The sequence below is a fragment of the Scyliorhinus torazame genome, chromosome 25 (genome assembly GCF_047496885.1).
Source record: "Scyliorhinus torazame isolate Kashiwa2021f chromosome 25, sScyTor2.1, whole genome shotgun sequence".
Lineage (NCBI taxonomy): Eukaryota > Metazoa > Chordata > Chondrichthyes > Carcharhiniformes > Scyliorhinidae > Scyliorhinus > Scyliorhinus torazame.
In genome coordinates this window covers 7,630,279-7,646,708 of record NC_092731.1, presented here as the reverse complement: position 1 = coordinate 7,646,708, position 16,430 = coordinate 7,630,279, and the positions used below count along the sequence as shown (strand labels likewise).

The 16,430-nt window shown below is 55.9% G+C and overlaps 1 protein-coding gene across 4 annotated transcripts in view; it reads right to left on the bottom strand.

Annotated features, from left to right (window-relative positions):
* The window catches only part of LOC140402281 (uncharacterized), a 285,684-nt gene that overhangs the window by 96,438 nt on the left and 172,816 nt on the right, over window positions 1–16,430 (bottom strand). For 3 of the 4 annotated variants that reach the window (XM_072489929.1, XM_072489931.1, XM_072489932.1), the window contains one exon: window positions 1,839–1,905. The exons of the other annotated variant lie outside the window; for it this stretch is intronic. In XM_072489929.1, coding sequence (XP_072346030.1) covers window positions 1,839–1,905 — 67 coding nt within the window. The remainder of the gene's footprint in view (window positions 1–1,838; window positions 1,906–16,430) is intronic. 4 annotated transcript variants of the gene reach the window in all.

Genomic DNA, 16,430 nt, shown 5'->3' with positions numbered 1-16,430 from the left:
CGGAGAGGGTGAGGGGTGGGGGGGGTGAGGGGTCGGAGAGGGTGAGGGGTGGGGGGGTGAGGGGTGGGGAGGGTGAGGGGTCGGAGAGGGTGAGGGGTCGGAGAGGGTGAGGGGTGGGGAGAGTGAGGGGTGGGGAGAGTGAGGGGTGGGGAGAGTGAGGGGTGGGGAGGGTGAGGGGTCGGGAAGGGTGAGGGGTCGGGAAGGGTGAGGGGTCGGAGAGGGTGAGGGGTCGGAGAGGGAGAGGGGTGGGAGAGGGTGAGGAGTCGGAGAGGGTGAGGGGTGAGGAGAGTGAGGGGTGGGGAGGGTGAGGGGTCGGGAAGGGTGAGGGGTGGGGGGGGTGAGGGGTGGGGAGGGTGAGGGGTCGGAGAGGGTGAGGGGTGGGAGAGTGAGGGGTGGGGAGAGTGAGGGGTCGGGGAGAGTGAGGGGTCGGAGAGGGTGAGGGGTGGGGGGTGAGGGGTCGGAGAGTGAAGGGTCAGAGAGGGTGAGGGGTGGGGGGTGAGGGGTCGGAGAGGGTGAGGGGTCGGAGAGGGTGAGGGGTGGGGAGAGTGAGGGGTGGGGAGAGTGAGGGGTGGGGGAGAGTGAGGGGTGGGGAGGGTGAGGGGTCGGGAAGGGTGAGGGGTCGGGAAGGGTGAGGGGTCGGAGAGGGTGAGGGGTCGGAGAGGGAGAGGGGTGGGAGAGGGTGAGGAGTCGGAGAGGGTGAGGGGTGAGGAGAGTGAGGGGTGGGGAGGGTGAGGGGTCGGGAAGGGTGAGGGGTGGGGGGGGGTGAGGGGTGGGGAGGGTGAGGGGTCGGAGAGGGTGAGGGGTCGGAGAGGGTGAGGGGTCGGAGAGGGTGAGGGGTGGGAGAGTGAGGGGTGGGGAGAGTGAGGGGTCGGGGAGAGTGAGGGGTCGGAGAGGGTGAGGGGTGGGGGGTGAGGGGTGGGGGGTGAGGGGTCGGAGAGTGAAGGGTCGGAGAGGGTGAGGGGTGGGGGGTGAGGGGTCGGAGAGGGTGAGGGGTGGGAGAGGGTGAGACGTGGGAGAGTGAAGGGTCAGAGAGGGTGAGGGGTCAGAGAGGGTGAGGGGTGGGGGGTGGGGGGCGTGAGGGGTGGGGGGTGAGGGGTCAGAGAGGGTGAGGGGTCGGAGAGGGTGAGGGGTCGGAGAGGGTGAGGGGTGGGGAGAGTGAGGGGTCGGAGAGGGTGAGGGGTGGGGGGTGAGGGGTCGGAGAGGGTGAGGGGTCGGAGAGGGTGAGGGGTGGGGTGAGGGGTGGGGGATGAGGGGTCAGAGAGGGTGAGGGGTCGGAGAGGGTGAGGGGTCGGAGAGGGTGAGGGGAGAGTGAGGGGTCGGAGAGGGTGAGGGGTGGGGGAGGTGAGGGGAGGGGGTGAGGGGAGGGGGTGAGGGGAGGGGGGTGAGGGAGGGGGTGGGGGAGGATTCGGCAGGGTGAGGGGGGTGTTGAACTGCAGCCTGTCTGAGTAAAACCCCCGTCATACAGACTCCACAGAGTGAACTGATCTCCACCAACAGGCACCTCTCTGCCCTCAATCTACACCTCAGCTCCCCGACCAAGGTCCGCGGACCGTGACAGCTGCGATGGAATAATGTCCTGGTGAGAACATAAATAATAACGTCTTTACAAATCTCTCTGAAAACACAGAGTTTCATTGATATAAGATGTATTGTACACTGATGTACAGAACGTTACTGTGCCACTTTCCGTTTTTACTGGTGTCTCGACAATAGTTTTCAGGAGCTAAAATGGGATTGGGAAATAGCCTGGGAAGCGCTGGATCAGGAAGGTGGCCATGGTGTTCTGCGGTCATCCTGTACGCCGGGTGAAAGATAGAAAAAATGGGGAAGATTCTCACCCGCTCGACGAAGCACTCTGCCACCCCCACAGCATCTTTACAGCTCTCCAGGTCTTCCAGTAGCTCACTGCGTGAAGAAATAGAATCGTTTAGAGGTTTATTCGCATCGGGAAGGGTGATGCAAGAGGCAAGCTACTTAAATCATGAATCGATCCTCAGTTAGGCCACATCTCGAGCATTGCCCATACTTGTGGCCTCCACGTGAGGCAGAGGCACTGGAGGAAGATAAAACTGACCAGGCACAACTCGCAAAGAGGCTGCAGGATCCTCTGCCCCGCCTGCAGCGCACCCATGCCCGAGCGTTTCCCGACGGAGAATCCCACTGCCGACGAGGGAGCGCCGCGCCGGGAAGCGGGGCTGGGGGAGGGGGGGGGGGGCAGAGAATCTCCTCCAGGGGCTGAGGCGGGGATCCGATTGAGGTCTGAGAGGGTTCGATTTGCGAGACACTTTCTCGCAAAAGTGCAGCACGGTAGCACAGTGGTTAGCACAGTTGCTTCACAGCTCCAGGGTCCCGGGTTCGATTCCCGGCTTGGGTCACTGTCTGTGCGGAGTCTGCACGTCCTCCCCGTGTCTGCGTGGGTTTCCTCCGGGTGCTCCGGCTTCCTCCCACAGTCCAAAGATGTGCAGGGTAGGTGGATTGGCCATGATAAATTGCCCTTAGTGGGGTTACTGGGTTATGGGGATAGGGTGGAGGTGTTGACCTTGGGTAGGATGCTCTTTCCAAGAGCCGGTGCAGACTCGATGGGTCGAATGGCCTCCTTCTGCACTGTAAATTCTATGATCGCCCATTTGAGGGCGACGGTGGCGATGTCACTGGCGGTGTTCCAGAGACCCCAGACCAATACTCCGGGGGTCACGGGTTGGATTGGATTTGTTTATTGTCACGTGTACCGAGGTACAGTGAAAAGTATTTTTCTGCGAGCAGCTCAACAGATCATTAAGTACATGGGAAGAAAAGGGAAGAAAAGAAAATACATAATAGGGCAACACAACATATACAATGTAACTACATAAGCACTGGCATCGGATGAAGCATACAGGGTGTAGTGTTAATGAGGTCAGTCCATAAGAGGGTCATTTAGGAGTCTGGTGACAGTGGGGAAGAAGCTGTTTTTGAGTCTGTTCGTGCGTGTTCTCAGACTTCTGTATCTCCTGCCCGATGGAAGAAGTTGGAAGAGTGAGTAAGCCGGGTGGGAGGGGTCTTTGATTATGCTGCCCGCTTTCCCCAGGCAGCAAGAGGTGTAGACGGAGTCAATGGATGGGAGGCAGGTTCGTGTGATGGACTGGGCGGTGTTCACGACTCTCTGAAGTTTCTTGCGGTCCTGGGCCGAGCAGTTGCCATACCAGGCTGTGATGCAGCCCGATAGGATGCTTTCTATGGTGCATCTGTAAAAGTTGGTAAGAGTCAATGTGGACTTGCCGAATTTACTTAGTTTCCTGAGGAAGTATAGGCGCTGTTGTGCTTTCTTGGTGGTAGCGTCGACGTGGGTGGACCAGGACAGATTTTGGGAGATGTGCACCCCTAGGAATTTGAAACTGCTCAACCTCTCCACCTCGGCCCCGTTGATGTTGACAGGGGTGTGTACAGTACTTTGCTTCCTGAAGTCAATGACCAGCTCTTTAGTTTTGCTGGCATTGAGGGAGAGATTGTTGTCGCTGCACCACTCCACTAGGTTCTCTGTCTCACTCCTGGATTCTGACTCATCATTATTCGAGATCCGGCCCACTATGGTCGTATCGTCAGCAAACTTGTAGATGGAGTTGGAACCAAGTTTTGCCACACAATCGTGTGTGTACAGGGAGTAGAGTAGGGGGCTAAGTACGCAGCCTTGCGGGCCCCCGGTGTTGAGGACTATTGTGGAGGAGGTGTTGTTGTTCATTCTTACTGATTGTGGTCTGTTGGTCAGAAAATCGAGGATCCAGTTGCAGAGTGGGGAGCCAAGTCCTAGGTTTTGGAGCTTTGATATGAGCTTGGCTGGGATTATGGTGTTGAAGGCAGAGCTGTAGTCAATAAATAGGAGTCTGATGTAGGAGTCCTTGTTTTCGAGATGCTCTAGGGATGAGTGTAGGGCCAGGGAAATGGTGTCTGATGTGGACCGGTTGCAGTGGTATGCGAATTGCAGTGGATCAAGGCATTCTGGGAGTATGGAGGTGATGCGCTTCATGATCAACCTCTCGAAGCACTTCATTACGACTGGAGTCAGGGCCACCGGACGGTAGTCATTGAGGCACGTTGCCTGGTTCTTCTTTGGCACCAGTATGATGGTGGTCTTCTTGAAGCAGGTGGGGACCTCGGAGTGGAGTAGGAACAGGTTAAAGATGTCCGCGAATACCTCTGCCAGCTGGTCCTCGCAGGCTCTGAGTGCACGACCAGGGATCCCGTCCGGGCCCGTCGCCTTCCGAGGGTTCACTTTCAGGAAAGCCAATCTGACTTCGGAAGCTGTGATGGAGGGTATGGGTGAGTTATGGGCTGCTGGGGCACTCGACAGCTGATTGTTGGTTACTTGCTCAAACTGAGCATAGAATGCATTGAGTTCATCGGGAGGGGTGCGCTGCTGCCAGAGATACTGTTCGGCTTCGCTTTGTAGCCGGTTATGTTGTTTAGTCCTTGCCACAACCGCCGAGAGTTTGTCTGTGACTCTAGCTTGGTTTGATATTCTCTCTTGGCATTCCGGCTGGCTTTGCGGAGGTCGTACCTGGATTTCTTGTATAGGTCAGGGTCGTCTGCCTTGAACGCCTCAGATCTGTCCTTCAGTAGGGAGTCAATCTCGCGATTGAGCCATGGTTTCCGGTTGGGGAACGCACGTACTGCTTCCTTTGGCACGCAGTCGTCCACACATTTGCTGATGAAGTCTGTGACGGTGGTGGCATACTCATTTAAGTTGGTCGCTGAGTTCTTAAATATGGACCAGTCCACTGTCTCTAAGCAGTCACGCAAGAGCTCTTCTGTCTCCTCGGACCAGCACTGCACAATCTTCTTCGCTGGATTCTCCCGCTTGAGTTTCTGCTTGTATGGCGGGAGAAGGAGCACCGTCTTATGGTCTGATTTCCCAAAGTGCGGTCGGGGGATGGAACGGTAGGCGCCCTTGATTTTTTGAGCAGCAGTGGTCAAGAGTGTTGTCGCCCCTGGTGGGACAGGAGATGTACTGGTGGAATTTTGGCAGTACACTCTTGAGGTTGGGCTTGTTGAAGTCTCCGGCCACGATGAACAAGGCTTCCGGGTGTTCTGTTTCGTAGTTGTTTATTACTGTGTATAGTTCGTCCAGCGCCCTTCCTCACTACTGCCTGGGGTGGGATGTAGACCGCTGTGATAATGGCTGAAGTGAACTCACGTGGAAGATAATATGGGTGGCACTTCACGGTCAGGTATTCCAGGTCTGGGAGCAGTGGGTCGCCAGAGTCGTCACATCCAAGCACCAGGAGGAATTGATGAGGAGGCAAACCCCTCCACCCTTCGCTTTGCCTGATGATGCCGTGCGGTCCGCCCGGTAAATTGAGAAGCCTTCAGGTTGTATGACACAGTCCGGTGAGGCAGGGGTGAGCCATGTCTCTGTGAAACAGAGCACACAGCAGTCTCTTACTTCCCTCTGAGAGGTAAGTCTGGCGTTAAGTTCATCCAGCTTGTTTTCGATCGCTTGGACGTTTGCCAGGAGTATGCTGGGGAGAGGGGTCTTGAAACCGCGTTGCTTCAGTCTAACCTGCAGACCGCCGCGTTTCCCTCGCTTCCTCGGTCGGCGGCTGCGGCTGGATGATCCTGGGATCCGATGGGAGATGTCAGCCCTTGTGGAAGGTAGGTGGTTGCGTCTGGCGGGGTCCAGGGCGCTGGCAAGGTCCAGGGCGCTGGCAAGGTCCAGGGCGCTGGTTACGTTTCCGGGGTCGCGTCTGGCAGGGTCCCAGGCGCTGGTTGAGGTAGAGGGGTTGCTAGGGGGTCATGTTTGCGATCCGGATTGGTCCCGGCGTTCTGCGGGCACGGGAATACCTTGCAGCGCGTTCGGGCACTCGCGCGGGGTCTCCGCCATTTCGGGGGTCCTGGGTCGTAGGCAGGGGCTTCCTGAGGCAGGTTGGGCTGAATCCCATTTCGGTTCAAATCCCATCATGGCAGGTCCTGGAATTTACATTAAATCTGGAATTGAAAGCGCGTCTCAGTAACGGGAAACTATCGTCGATTGTGGTGAAACCCCATGTGGTTCACTAATGTCCCCTTCAGGGAAGGAAATCTGCCGTCCTTACCCGGTCTGGCCTACATGTGACTCCAGACCCACAGCAATACGGGTGACTCTTAACTGTCCCTGAAATGATCGAGCGAGACACTTGTTTCGAGGGCAATTCATAATAATAATCATCTTTATTGTCACAAGTAGGCTTACATTAACACTGCAATGAAGTTACTGTGGAGAGCCCCTAGTCGCCACACTCCGGCGCCTGTTCGGGTACACAGAGGGAGAATTCAGAATGTCCAATTCACCCAACAAGCACGTCTGTCGGGACTTGTGGGAGGAAACCGGAGCACCCGGAGGAAACCCACGCAGACACGGGGAGAACGTGCAGACTCCGCACAGACAGTGACCCAAGCCGGGAATTGAACTCGGGTCCCTGGCTATGTCAGGCAGCAGTGCTAACCACTGTGCCATTGCGCCACCCTCTCACACTCGCTATCCCCCTCGCTCTCCCCACACCCTCCCCTCTGCCGTCTCCATGCCCCTCACCCTCACTATCCCATTCTCGGCCTCCATTCCTCTCCAGTCCAAAGATGTGCAGGTTAGGTGGATTGGCCATGATAAATTGCCCTTAGTGTCCAAACAGGTTAGGTGGGGTTACTGGGTTACAGGGATAGGGTGGAGGCGTGGGCTTAAGTAGGGTGCTCTTTCCAAGGGCCGGTGCAGACTCGATGGGCCGAATGGCCTCCTTCTGCACTGTAAATGCTATGATTCTATGTCCCAGGAAGGTTTGGACAGGCTGGGGTTGTCCTGCTTGGTACACAGGAGGCTGAGGGGAGAGTTGATTAAGATCTACAGGACTGTGAGGGTCAGGACTGAGGCTGCATTGTTTACTTGAGGAGAGACACCAGTGAGTAGGGGGCATAGATTTAAAGTGGTTGGGTGGTGTTCTTTGTGTTTCTAATTCTAGGATGGTTGGCGTGGTGATCACAAAGATCGCAAAACAGCTTTAACTTGAACAAAGCTAAAGATTTATTTACATTACTTAATTGGATTTAACACTTACTCCAATAAAACAAACAATTGATAATCTACACTCATCTACTACTAATCTCCACACTAATACAATAACTATGATCTGCTCTCACTCACGCAATCTTTCCTTCAGTCTATCTTCCAGCTTTCACCTCAACCGTTCACCCACAAGGCTTAGCATCTATGCCTTATATAGTTCTACATCTAGCTCCCTCTAGTGGTTGATTTGGACAAAACATTAACCCTTACAGTTCTGTACATTTATGACAATGTCACAGTTGGCAGAAGGTTTAGAGGGGGGAATGAGGAGAAGGCTTTTCGCCCACAGGGTGGTGGGGGTCAGGAACTCACTGCCTGAAAGGGTGGCAGGGGCGGGGAGCAAATTGTTGAAGGGCACCAAAGTGATGGGCAGAGATATTCTCTGATTGTTTGTGCCCGGCATGAACCTTGAACTGTATCCCGAGATCAAACCTTCACCAGTCTGCACTGGTCCCACTTTCCTGAACCCACATCCGGGGGTTAATTTTCGGACTCGAGGAGGTTCCCCCACCCCACGTCCAGCTTCAGCTTTCATCTTCTGCCCCTTTACATTTAAACCAACCCCAGTAAGGTCCTCACCACAGACGTTACAATGGGAGGAATCCGATCATTCCCGCTAAATTACCCGTGGGAGTGAGACAAAAGCGCTGGGATTTTCCAGCCGGCGAAAGACTCTCTGGCGAGGGAGGAGTGGGGGGAAGGAGGCTGCTGAATCCTCATTCAGAATCCTCGCAATACAAACCCCAGGTTGGGTGGAAGGAATGCACCTCGCCCCCCTCCCCCCCCCAGCCCGAGACCGGGATATGGGAATGTGGGAGACATCCATCTTCCTGAGTAATGTGAGGGCTCCTTTCGAGCGAGCCTGACTGAGGGCCTGCCAGATGTTCCAGCTCGCGGGGGTCTCGCGCCTCCGGCATCTACTCCAACTGAGGCGGCTGAGGTGAAAACCAGTTAACCCAACGCACCTCCCCCCCCCCCTCCCCCAAGCGACACCCAAAGTCAGCACACACTTTATTTTAACCATTTTACTGCCTCTTTTCCCAGCCAGGCAGTGCTTCAGTTTGTAAACTTGGCATCGTTACAGGTACTTGTACAGCACTCCCTCAGTACTGACCCTCTGACAGTGCAGCACTCCCTCAGTACTGACCCTCTGACAGTGCAGCACTCCCTCAGTACTGACCCTCTGACAGTGCAGCACTCCCTCAGTACTGACCCTCTGACAGTGCGGCACTCCCTCAGTACTGACCCTCTGACAGTGCGGCACTCCCTCAGTACTGACCCTCTGACAGTGCAGCACTCCCTCAGTACTGACCCTCTGACAACGTGGCACTCCCTCAGTACTGACCCTCTGACAGTGCGGCACTCCCTCAGTACTGACCCTCTGACAATGCACCACTCCCTCAGTACTGACCCTCTGACAACGTGGCACTCCCTCAGTACTGACCCTCTGACAGTGCGGCACTCCCTCAGTACTGACCCTCTGACAGTGCAGCACTCCCTCAGTACTGACCCTCTGACAGTGCAGCACTCCCTCAGTACTGACCCTCTGACAGTGCGGCACTCCCTCAGTACTGACCCTCTGACAGTGCAGCACTCCCTCAGTACTGACCCTCTGACAGTGCAGCACTCCCTCAGTACTGACCCTCTGACAGTGCAGCACTCCCTCAGTACTGACCCTCTGACAGTGCGGCACTCCCTCAGTACTGACCCTCTGACAGTGCAGCGCTCCCTCAGTACTGACCCTCTGACAGTGCAGCTCTCCCTCAGCACTAACCCTCTGACAGTGCAGCTCTCCCTCAGTACTGACCCTCTGACAGTGCAGCACTCCCTCAGTACTGACCCTCTGACAGTGCGGCACTCCCTCAGTACTGACCCTCTGACAGTGCAGCACTCCCTCAGTACTGACCCTCTGACAGTGCAGCACTCCCTCAGTACTGACCCTCTGACAGTGCAGCTCTCCCTCAGTACTAACCCTCTGACAGTGCAGCTCTCCCTCAGTACTAACCCTCTGACAGTGCGGCGCTCCGTCAGTACTGACCCTCTGACAGTGCAGCACTCCCTCAGTACTGACCCTCTGACAGTGCAGCGCTCCCTCAGTACTGACCCTCTGACAGTGCGGCACTCCCTCAGTACTGACCCTCTGACAGTGCAGCTCTCCCTCAGTACTAACCCTCTGACAGTGCGGCGCTCCGTCAGTACTGACCCTCTGACAGTGCAGCACTCCCTCAGTACTGACCCTCTGACAGTGCAGCGCTCCCTCAGTACTGACCCTCTGACAGTGCGGCACTCCCTCAGTACTGACCCTCTGACAGTGCAGCACTCCCTCAGTACTGACCCTCTGACAGTGCAGCACTCCCTCAGTACTGACCCTCTGACAGTGCAACACTCGTACAGTACTGACCCTCTGACAGTGCAGCACTCCCTCAGTACTGACCTCTGACAGTGCAGCACTCCCTCAGTACTGACCCTCTGACAGTGCAGCACTCCCTCAGTACTGACCCTCTGACAGTGCAGCTCTCCCTCAGTACTAACCCTCTGACAGTGCAGCTCTCCCTCAGTACTAACCCTCTGACAGTGCGGCGCTCCGTCAGTACTGACCCTCTGACAGTGCAGCACTCCCTCAGTACTGACCCTCTGACAGTGCAGCGCTCCCTCAGTACTGACCCTCTGACAGTGCGGCACTCCCTCAGTACTGACCCTCTGACAGTGCAGCTCTCCCTCAGTACTAACCCTCTGACAGTGCGGCGCTCCGTCAGTACTGACCCTCTGACAGTGCAGCACTCCCTCAGTACTGACCCTCTGACAGTGCAGCGCTCCCTCAGTACTGACCCTCTGACAGTGCGGCACTCCCTCAGTACTGACCCTCTGACAGTGCAGCACTCCCTCAGTACTGACCCTCTGACAGTGCAGCACTCCCTCAGTACTGACCCTCTGACAGTGCAACACTCGTACAGTACTGACCCTCTGACAGTGCGGCACTCCCTCAGTACTGACCCTCTGACAGTGCGGCACTCCCTCAGTACTGACCCTCTGACAGTGCAGCACTCCCTCAGTACTGACCCTCTGACAGTGCAGCACTCCCTCAGTACCGACCCTCTGACAGTGCAACACTCGTACAGTACTGACCCTCTGACAGTGCAGCACTCCCCCAGTACTGACACTCTGACAGTGCAGCACTCCCTCAGTACTGACCCTCTGACAGTGCGGCACTCCCTCAGTACTGACCCTCTGACAGTGCGTTGCTCCCTCAGTACTGACCCTCTGACAGTGCCGCACTCCCTCAGTACTGACCCTCTGACAGTGCGGCACCCCCTCAGTACTGACCCTCTGACAGTGCGGCACTCCCTCAGTACTGACCCTCTGACAGTGCAGCACTCCCTCAGTACTGACCCACTGACAGTGCAGCACTCCCTCAGTACTGACCGTCTGACAGTGCAGCACTCCCTCAGTACTGACCCTCTGACAGTGCAGCGCTCACTCAGTACTGACCCTCTGACAGTGCAGCGCTCCCTCAGTACTGACCCTCTGACAGTGCGGTACTCCCTCAGTACTGACCCTCTGACAGTGCAGCACTCCCTCAGTACTGACCCTCTGACAGTGCGGCACTCCCTCAGTACTGACCCTCTGACAGTACAGCACTCCCTCAGTACTGACCCTCTGACAGTGCGGCTCTCCCTCAGTACTGACCCTCTGACAGTGCAGCACTCTCTCAGTACTGACCCTCTGACAGTGCGGCACTCCCTCAGTACTGACCCTCTGACAGTGCGGCACTCCCTCAGTACTGACCCTCTGACCGTGCAGCACCCCCTCAGTACTGACCCGCTGACAGTGCGGCACTCCCTCAGTACTGAGCCTCTGACAGTGCGGCACTCCCTCAGTACTGACCCTCTGACAGTGCGGCACTCCCTCAGCACTGACCCTCTGACAGTGCAGCACTCCCTCAGCACTGACCCTCTGACAGTGCAGCACTCCCTCAGTACTGATCCTCTGACAGTGCAGCACTCCCTCAGTACTGACCCTCTGACAGTGCGGCACTCCCTCAGCACTGACCCTCTGACAGTGCAGCACTCCCTCAGTACTGACCATCTGACAGTGCGGCACTCCCTCAGTACTGACGTTCTGACAGTGCAGCACTCCCTCAGTACTGACCCTCTGACAGTGCGGCACTCCCTCAGTACTGACCCTCTGACAGTGCAGCACTCCCTCAGGACTAACCCTCTGACAGTGCAGCTCTCCCTCAGTACTGACCCTCTGACAGTGCGGCACTCCCTCAGTACTGACCCTCTGACTGTGCAGCACTCCCTCAGTACTGACCCTCTGACAGTGCAGCACTCCCTCAGTACTGACCCTCTGACAGTGCAGCTCTCCCTCAGTACTAACCCTCTGACAGTGCAGCACTCCCTCAGTACTGACCCTCTGACAGTGCAGGACTAACCCTCTGACAGTGCGGCACTCCCTCAGTACTGACCCTCTGACAGTGCAGCACTCCCTCAGTACTGACCCTCTGACAGTGCGGCACTCCCTCAGTACTGACCCTCTGACAGTGCAGCACTCCCTCAGTACTGACCCTCTGACAGTGCAGCTCTCCCTCAGTACTAACCCTCTGACAGTGCGGCGCTCCGTCAGTACTGACCCTCTGACAGAGCAGCACTCCCTCAGTACTGACCCTCTGACAGTGCGGCACTCCCTCAGTACTGACCCTCTGACAGTGCAGCACTCCATCAGCACTGACCCTCTGACAGTGCGGCACTCCCTCAGTACTGACTCTCTGACAGTGCAGCACTCCCTCAGTACTGACCCTCTGACAGTGCGGCACTCCCTCAGTACTGACCCTCTGACAGTGCAGGACTCCCTCAGTACTGACCCTCTGACAGTGCAGCTCTCCCTCAGTACTAACCCTCTGACAGTGCAGCACTCCCTCAGTACTGACCCTCTGACAGTGCGGCACTCCCTCAGTACTGACCCTCTGACAGTGCAGCTCTCCCTCAGTACTGACCCTCTGACAGTGCAGCACTCCCTCAGTACTGACCCTCTGACAGTGCGGCACTCCCTCAGTACCAACCCTCTGACAGTGCAGCTCTCCCTCAGTACCGACCCTCTGACAGTGCAGCACTCCCTCAGTACTGTCTGTCTGACAGTGCGGCACTCCCTCAGTACTGACCCTCTGACAGTGCGGCACTCCCTCAGTACTGACTCTCTGACAGTGCGGCACTCCCTCAGTACTGACCGTCTGACAGTGCAGCACTCCCTCAGTACTGACCCTCTGACAGTGCAGCGCTCACTCAGTACTGACCCTCTGACAGTGCAGCGCTCCCTCAGTACTGACCCTCTGACAGTGCGGCACTCCCTCAGTACTGACCCTCTGACAGTGCAGCACTCCCTCAGTACTGACCCTCTGACAGTGCGGCACTCCCTCAGTACTGACCCTCTGACAGTACAGCACTCCCTCAGTACTGACCCTCTGACAGTGCGGCTCTCCCTCAGTACTGACCCTCTGACAGTGCAGCACTCCCTCAGTACTGACCCTCTGACAGTGCGGCACTCCCTCAGTACTGACCCTCTGACAGTGCGGCACTCCCTCAGTACTGACCCTCTGACAGTGCAGCACTCCCTCAGTACTGACCCTCTGACAGTGCAGCACTCCCTCAGCACTGACCCTCTGACAGTGCAGCACTCCCTCAGTACTGACCCTCTGACAGTGCGGCACTCCCTCAGTACTGACGTTCTGACAGTGCAGCACTCCCTCAGTACTGACCCTCTGACAGTGCGGCACTCCCTCAGTACTGACCCTCTGACAGTGCAGCTCTCCCTCAGTACTAACCCTCTGACAGTGCAGCACTCCCTCAGTACTGACCCTCTGACAGTGCAGCACTCCCTCAGGACTAACCCTCTGACAGTGCAGCTCTCCCTCAGTACTAACCCTCTGACAGTGCAGCTCTCCCTCAGTACTAACCCTCTGACAGTGCGGCGCTCCGTCAGTACTGACCCTCTGACAGTGCAGCACTCCCTCAGTACTGACCCTCTGACAGTGCGGCACTCCCTCAGTACTGACCCTCAGACAGTGCTGCACTCCCTCAGTACTGACCCTCTGACAGTGCGGCACTCCCTCAGTACTGACCCTCTGACAGTGCTGCACTCCCTCAGTACTGACCCTCTGACAGTGCGGCACTCCCTCAGTACTGACCCTCTGACAGTGCGGCACTCCCTCAGTACTGACCCTCTGACAGTGCAGCACTCCCTCAGTACTGACTCTCTGACAGTGCAGCACTCCCTCAGTACTGACCCTCTGACAGTGCGGCACTCCCTCAGTACTGACCCTCTGACAGTGCAGGACTCCCTCAGTACTGACCCTCTGACAGTGCAGCTCTCCCGAGACTTTGAGACTTTAGCCTGTATAGGACAGCCATGCAACTTGACCCTATCGTCTCCCCAGTAAGAAAATCCTGATATCCACAGAACCGAAACAATTAATCAGCAGGGTTTATGTCACTTTATGTTCTAGATCCTCTGTGAGCATATTGAAAATCCCGTGGTCTTTGGAAAAAGATTTGGCAGTGAAAATTGATGAGGAGACTTGGGGTAGTATGTGGGAAAATGCCACTAGGATCTCAGTCTGTAATGGAAAGAAGGAGACTCGGTTCAAAATATTACATCGCCTGCGTATCGCACCAGGCTCGAGACACAGGTCTGACCTTTTGCTGTGCCAAAAATTCAAGGTTGTCGAGGGAGATTATGGACATTGTGTGTGTGGTCTTGTGTCAAAGTGAAAAGCTATTGGTCTGGTGTATTCAAAGAGTTTGAGAAGATGTTCGGGACGGCCTTCGAATTTGACCCCTTGTTCCTAATGCTGGGCCTCCCAGACAGGGGAATCGTTGACACAAACGGAAAGAGGCTGCATAACGTCCTCACCTTTGCTGCTCGGAGGGACATCCTCTGCTTCTGTAATAGCGACAAGTCGACTTCAATTCAGAATTGGCATGGAATTCTGTATTCCAATGGAGTTCCCAACATGCACGCTCTGTTCTATATCGGAAGCGTTCCAAAAAATTTGTGACCCTCTGTATAGGGCGCGATTCTCCACTCCCGCGCCGTCTGGGCGAATCACCTGGGCCGCCAAAATTTCCCGGGACGCCGGTCCGACGCCCTCCCGCGATTCTCCCAAGCGGCGGGAACGGCCCGGTCGAGTTCCGCGGGCCGCAAGCCGGAGACACCCAAAATGGCGATTCTCCGGCACCCCCGCTATTCTCAGGCCCGGATGGGCCGAGCGGCCAGGCCAAAACGGCTGGTTCCCCCCGGCGCCGTCCACACCTGGTCGCTCTCGTCGTGAACGGTGCGTGAACACTGGGGGGGGCGGCCTGCAGGGGGGGGGGGAGGGGGGATCCTGCACCGGGGGGGTACCTCAAATGTGGCAAGGCCCGCGACCGGTGCCCACCGATCGTCGGGCCGTCCTCTCTGAAGGAGGACCTCCTTCCTTCCGCGGCCCCGCAAGATCCGTCGGACATCTTCTTGCGGAGCGGACTCGGAGAGGACGGCAACCACGCATGCATTCACGACAGCGTGGGCACTTCGGCGCGGGAGTGGAGAATCCCGCCCACAGGTTCCGTAACGTCTGGCTTGTTCCTACAAGGTTTTCCAGATTTCACGGGTCTATCCCGTTCTCCCCCATTTGTTTCAGCTCCTGTCCGCTGCTTTGTATAAATAGAGGCGGCAAGTTTGATCATGACGCTGAACCGACCGTGACAGTGCTCTGTGTTTTCCTCTATTCGTGTCAGCAGAAGTTTTTGTGCTGGATTGCACCAGTTTCCAGGACTTGTGTTATTTGTAAAATTGGAAAAACTCTAATAAATTATATATTTTTATAAAAACATTCCGTCAGAGGTGACTGAATTCCGGATTCCCTCGGGAGTTTCTCCAGCTCCGAGCTGCTGGCTCGCTCAACTGGAACAGTGAGGTTTGGCTGAGAGTTGAAAGGTGGATGGAGAGTGTGTGTGTGTGAGAGACGAAAGAGAGAGAGTGAGAGACCCAAAGGAGAAAAACAGTTCGGGCCAGTCTTCGTTTCCCCCCCAAACTTTTACTGTTTTTTTTTCCTTCCGAGGAGGGATTGAGAGAGGTGGAGAGAGGCAGAAAGAGAGATTGAGAGTGAGAAAAAGAGAGATTGAGTGAGCGAGACAGAGGTTGGAAAGTGAGAGATTGAGAAATTGCGAGAGAAAAGGATTGTGAGAGAAAGAGAGAGAGATTGAGAGAGTGAGAGAGAGACAAAGCAAAAGAGAGGGAGCAAGAGAGGGATGGAGAGCAAAAGAGAGAGAATGTAAAAATGTGGCAGAAGGAGAGTGTGTGAGAGAGTGAGAGAGAGAGAAATTGAGAGAGACTGAGAGTGTGAGGGAGAAATTGAAAGAGTGAGAGAGAGATATTGAGTGACAGAGACTGAGACTCGGGGCAGCAGGGTAGCATTGTGGATAGCACAATTGCTTCACAGCTCCAGGGTCCCAGGTTCGATTCCGGCTTGGGTCACTGTCTGTGCGGAGTCTGCACATCCTCCCCGTGTGTGCGTGGGTTTCCTCCGGGTGCTCCGGTTTCCTCCCACAGTCCAAAGATGTGCAGGTTAGGTGGATTGGTCATTCTAAATTGCCCTTAGTGTCCAAAATTGCCCTTAGTGTTGGGTGGGGTTACTGGGTTATGGGGACAAAGGTGGAGGTGTGGTTCTTGGGTAGAGTGCTCGAGAGTGATATTGGAAGTGATTGAGAAAGTGTGAGAGAGATGTTGAGGGAGAGAGAGAGGGGTGAGCGAGAGCAAGTATGCGTGAGGGGAAAGAGAAGAAAGATTGAGAGATTGAGAGAGAGAGATGTTGAGAGAGAGTGAGAGTGTGAGAGAGATTGAGAGACGGAGAGAGAGAGATTCAAAAAGAGAGAGATTGAAAGAGCGGGAGAGAGCGAGTAATAAAGAGCGACTGTGTGTCAGGAAGAGAAAGATAGATTGAGAGAGTAAGAGACAGATTGAGAAGGTGAGAGAGAAAATGAAAGTGTGTGAGACAGCGATTGAGAGTGTGAGAGAGAGTGTGAGAGAGAGAGAGAGAGTGTGAGAGGGAGAGTGTGAGAGAGGGAGAGTGTGAGAGAGAGAGAGTGTGAGAGAGAGAGTGAGAGGGAGAGTGTGAGAGGGAGAGTGTGAGAGAGGGAGAGTGTGAGAGAGGGAGAGTGTGAGAGAGAGAGAGAGTGTGAGAGAGAGAGAGAGTGTGAGAGAGAGAGAGAGTGTGAGAGGGAGAGTGTGAGAGGGAGAGAGTGTGAGAGGGAGAGAGTGTGAGAGGGAGAGTGTGAGAGGGAGAGTGTGAGAGAGAGAGTGTGAGAGGGAGAGTGTGAGAGGGAGA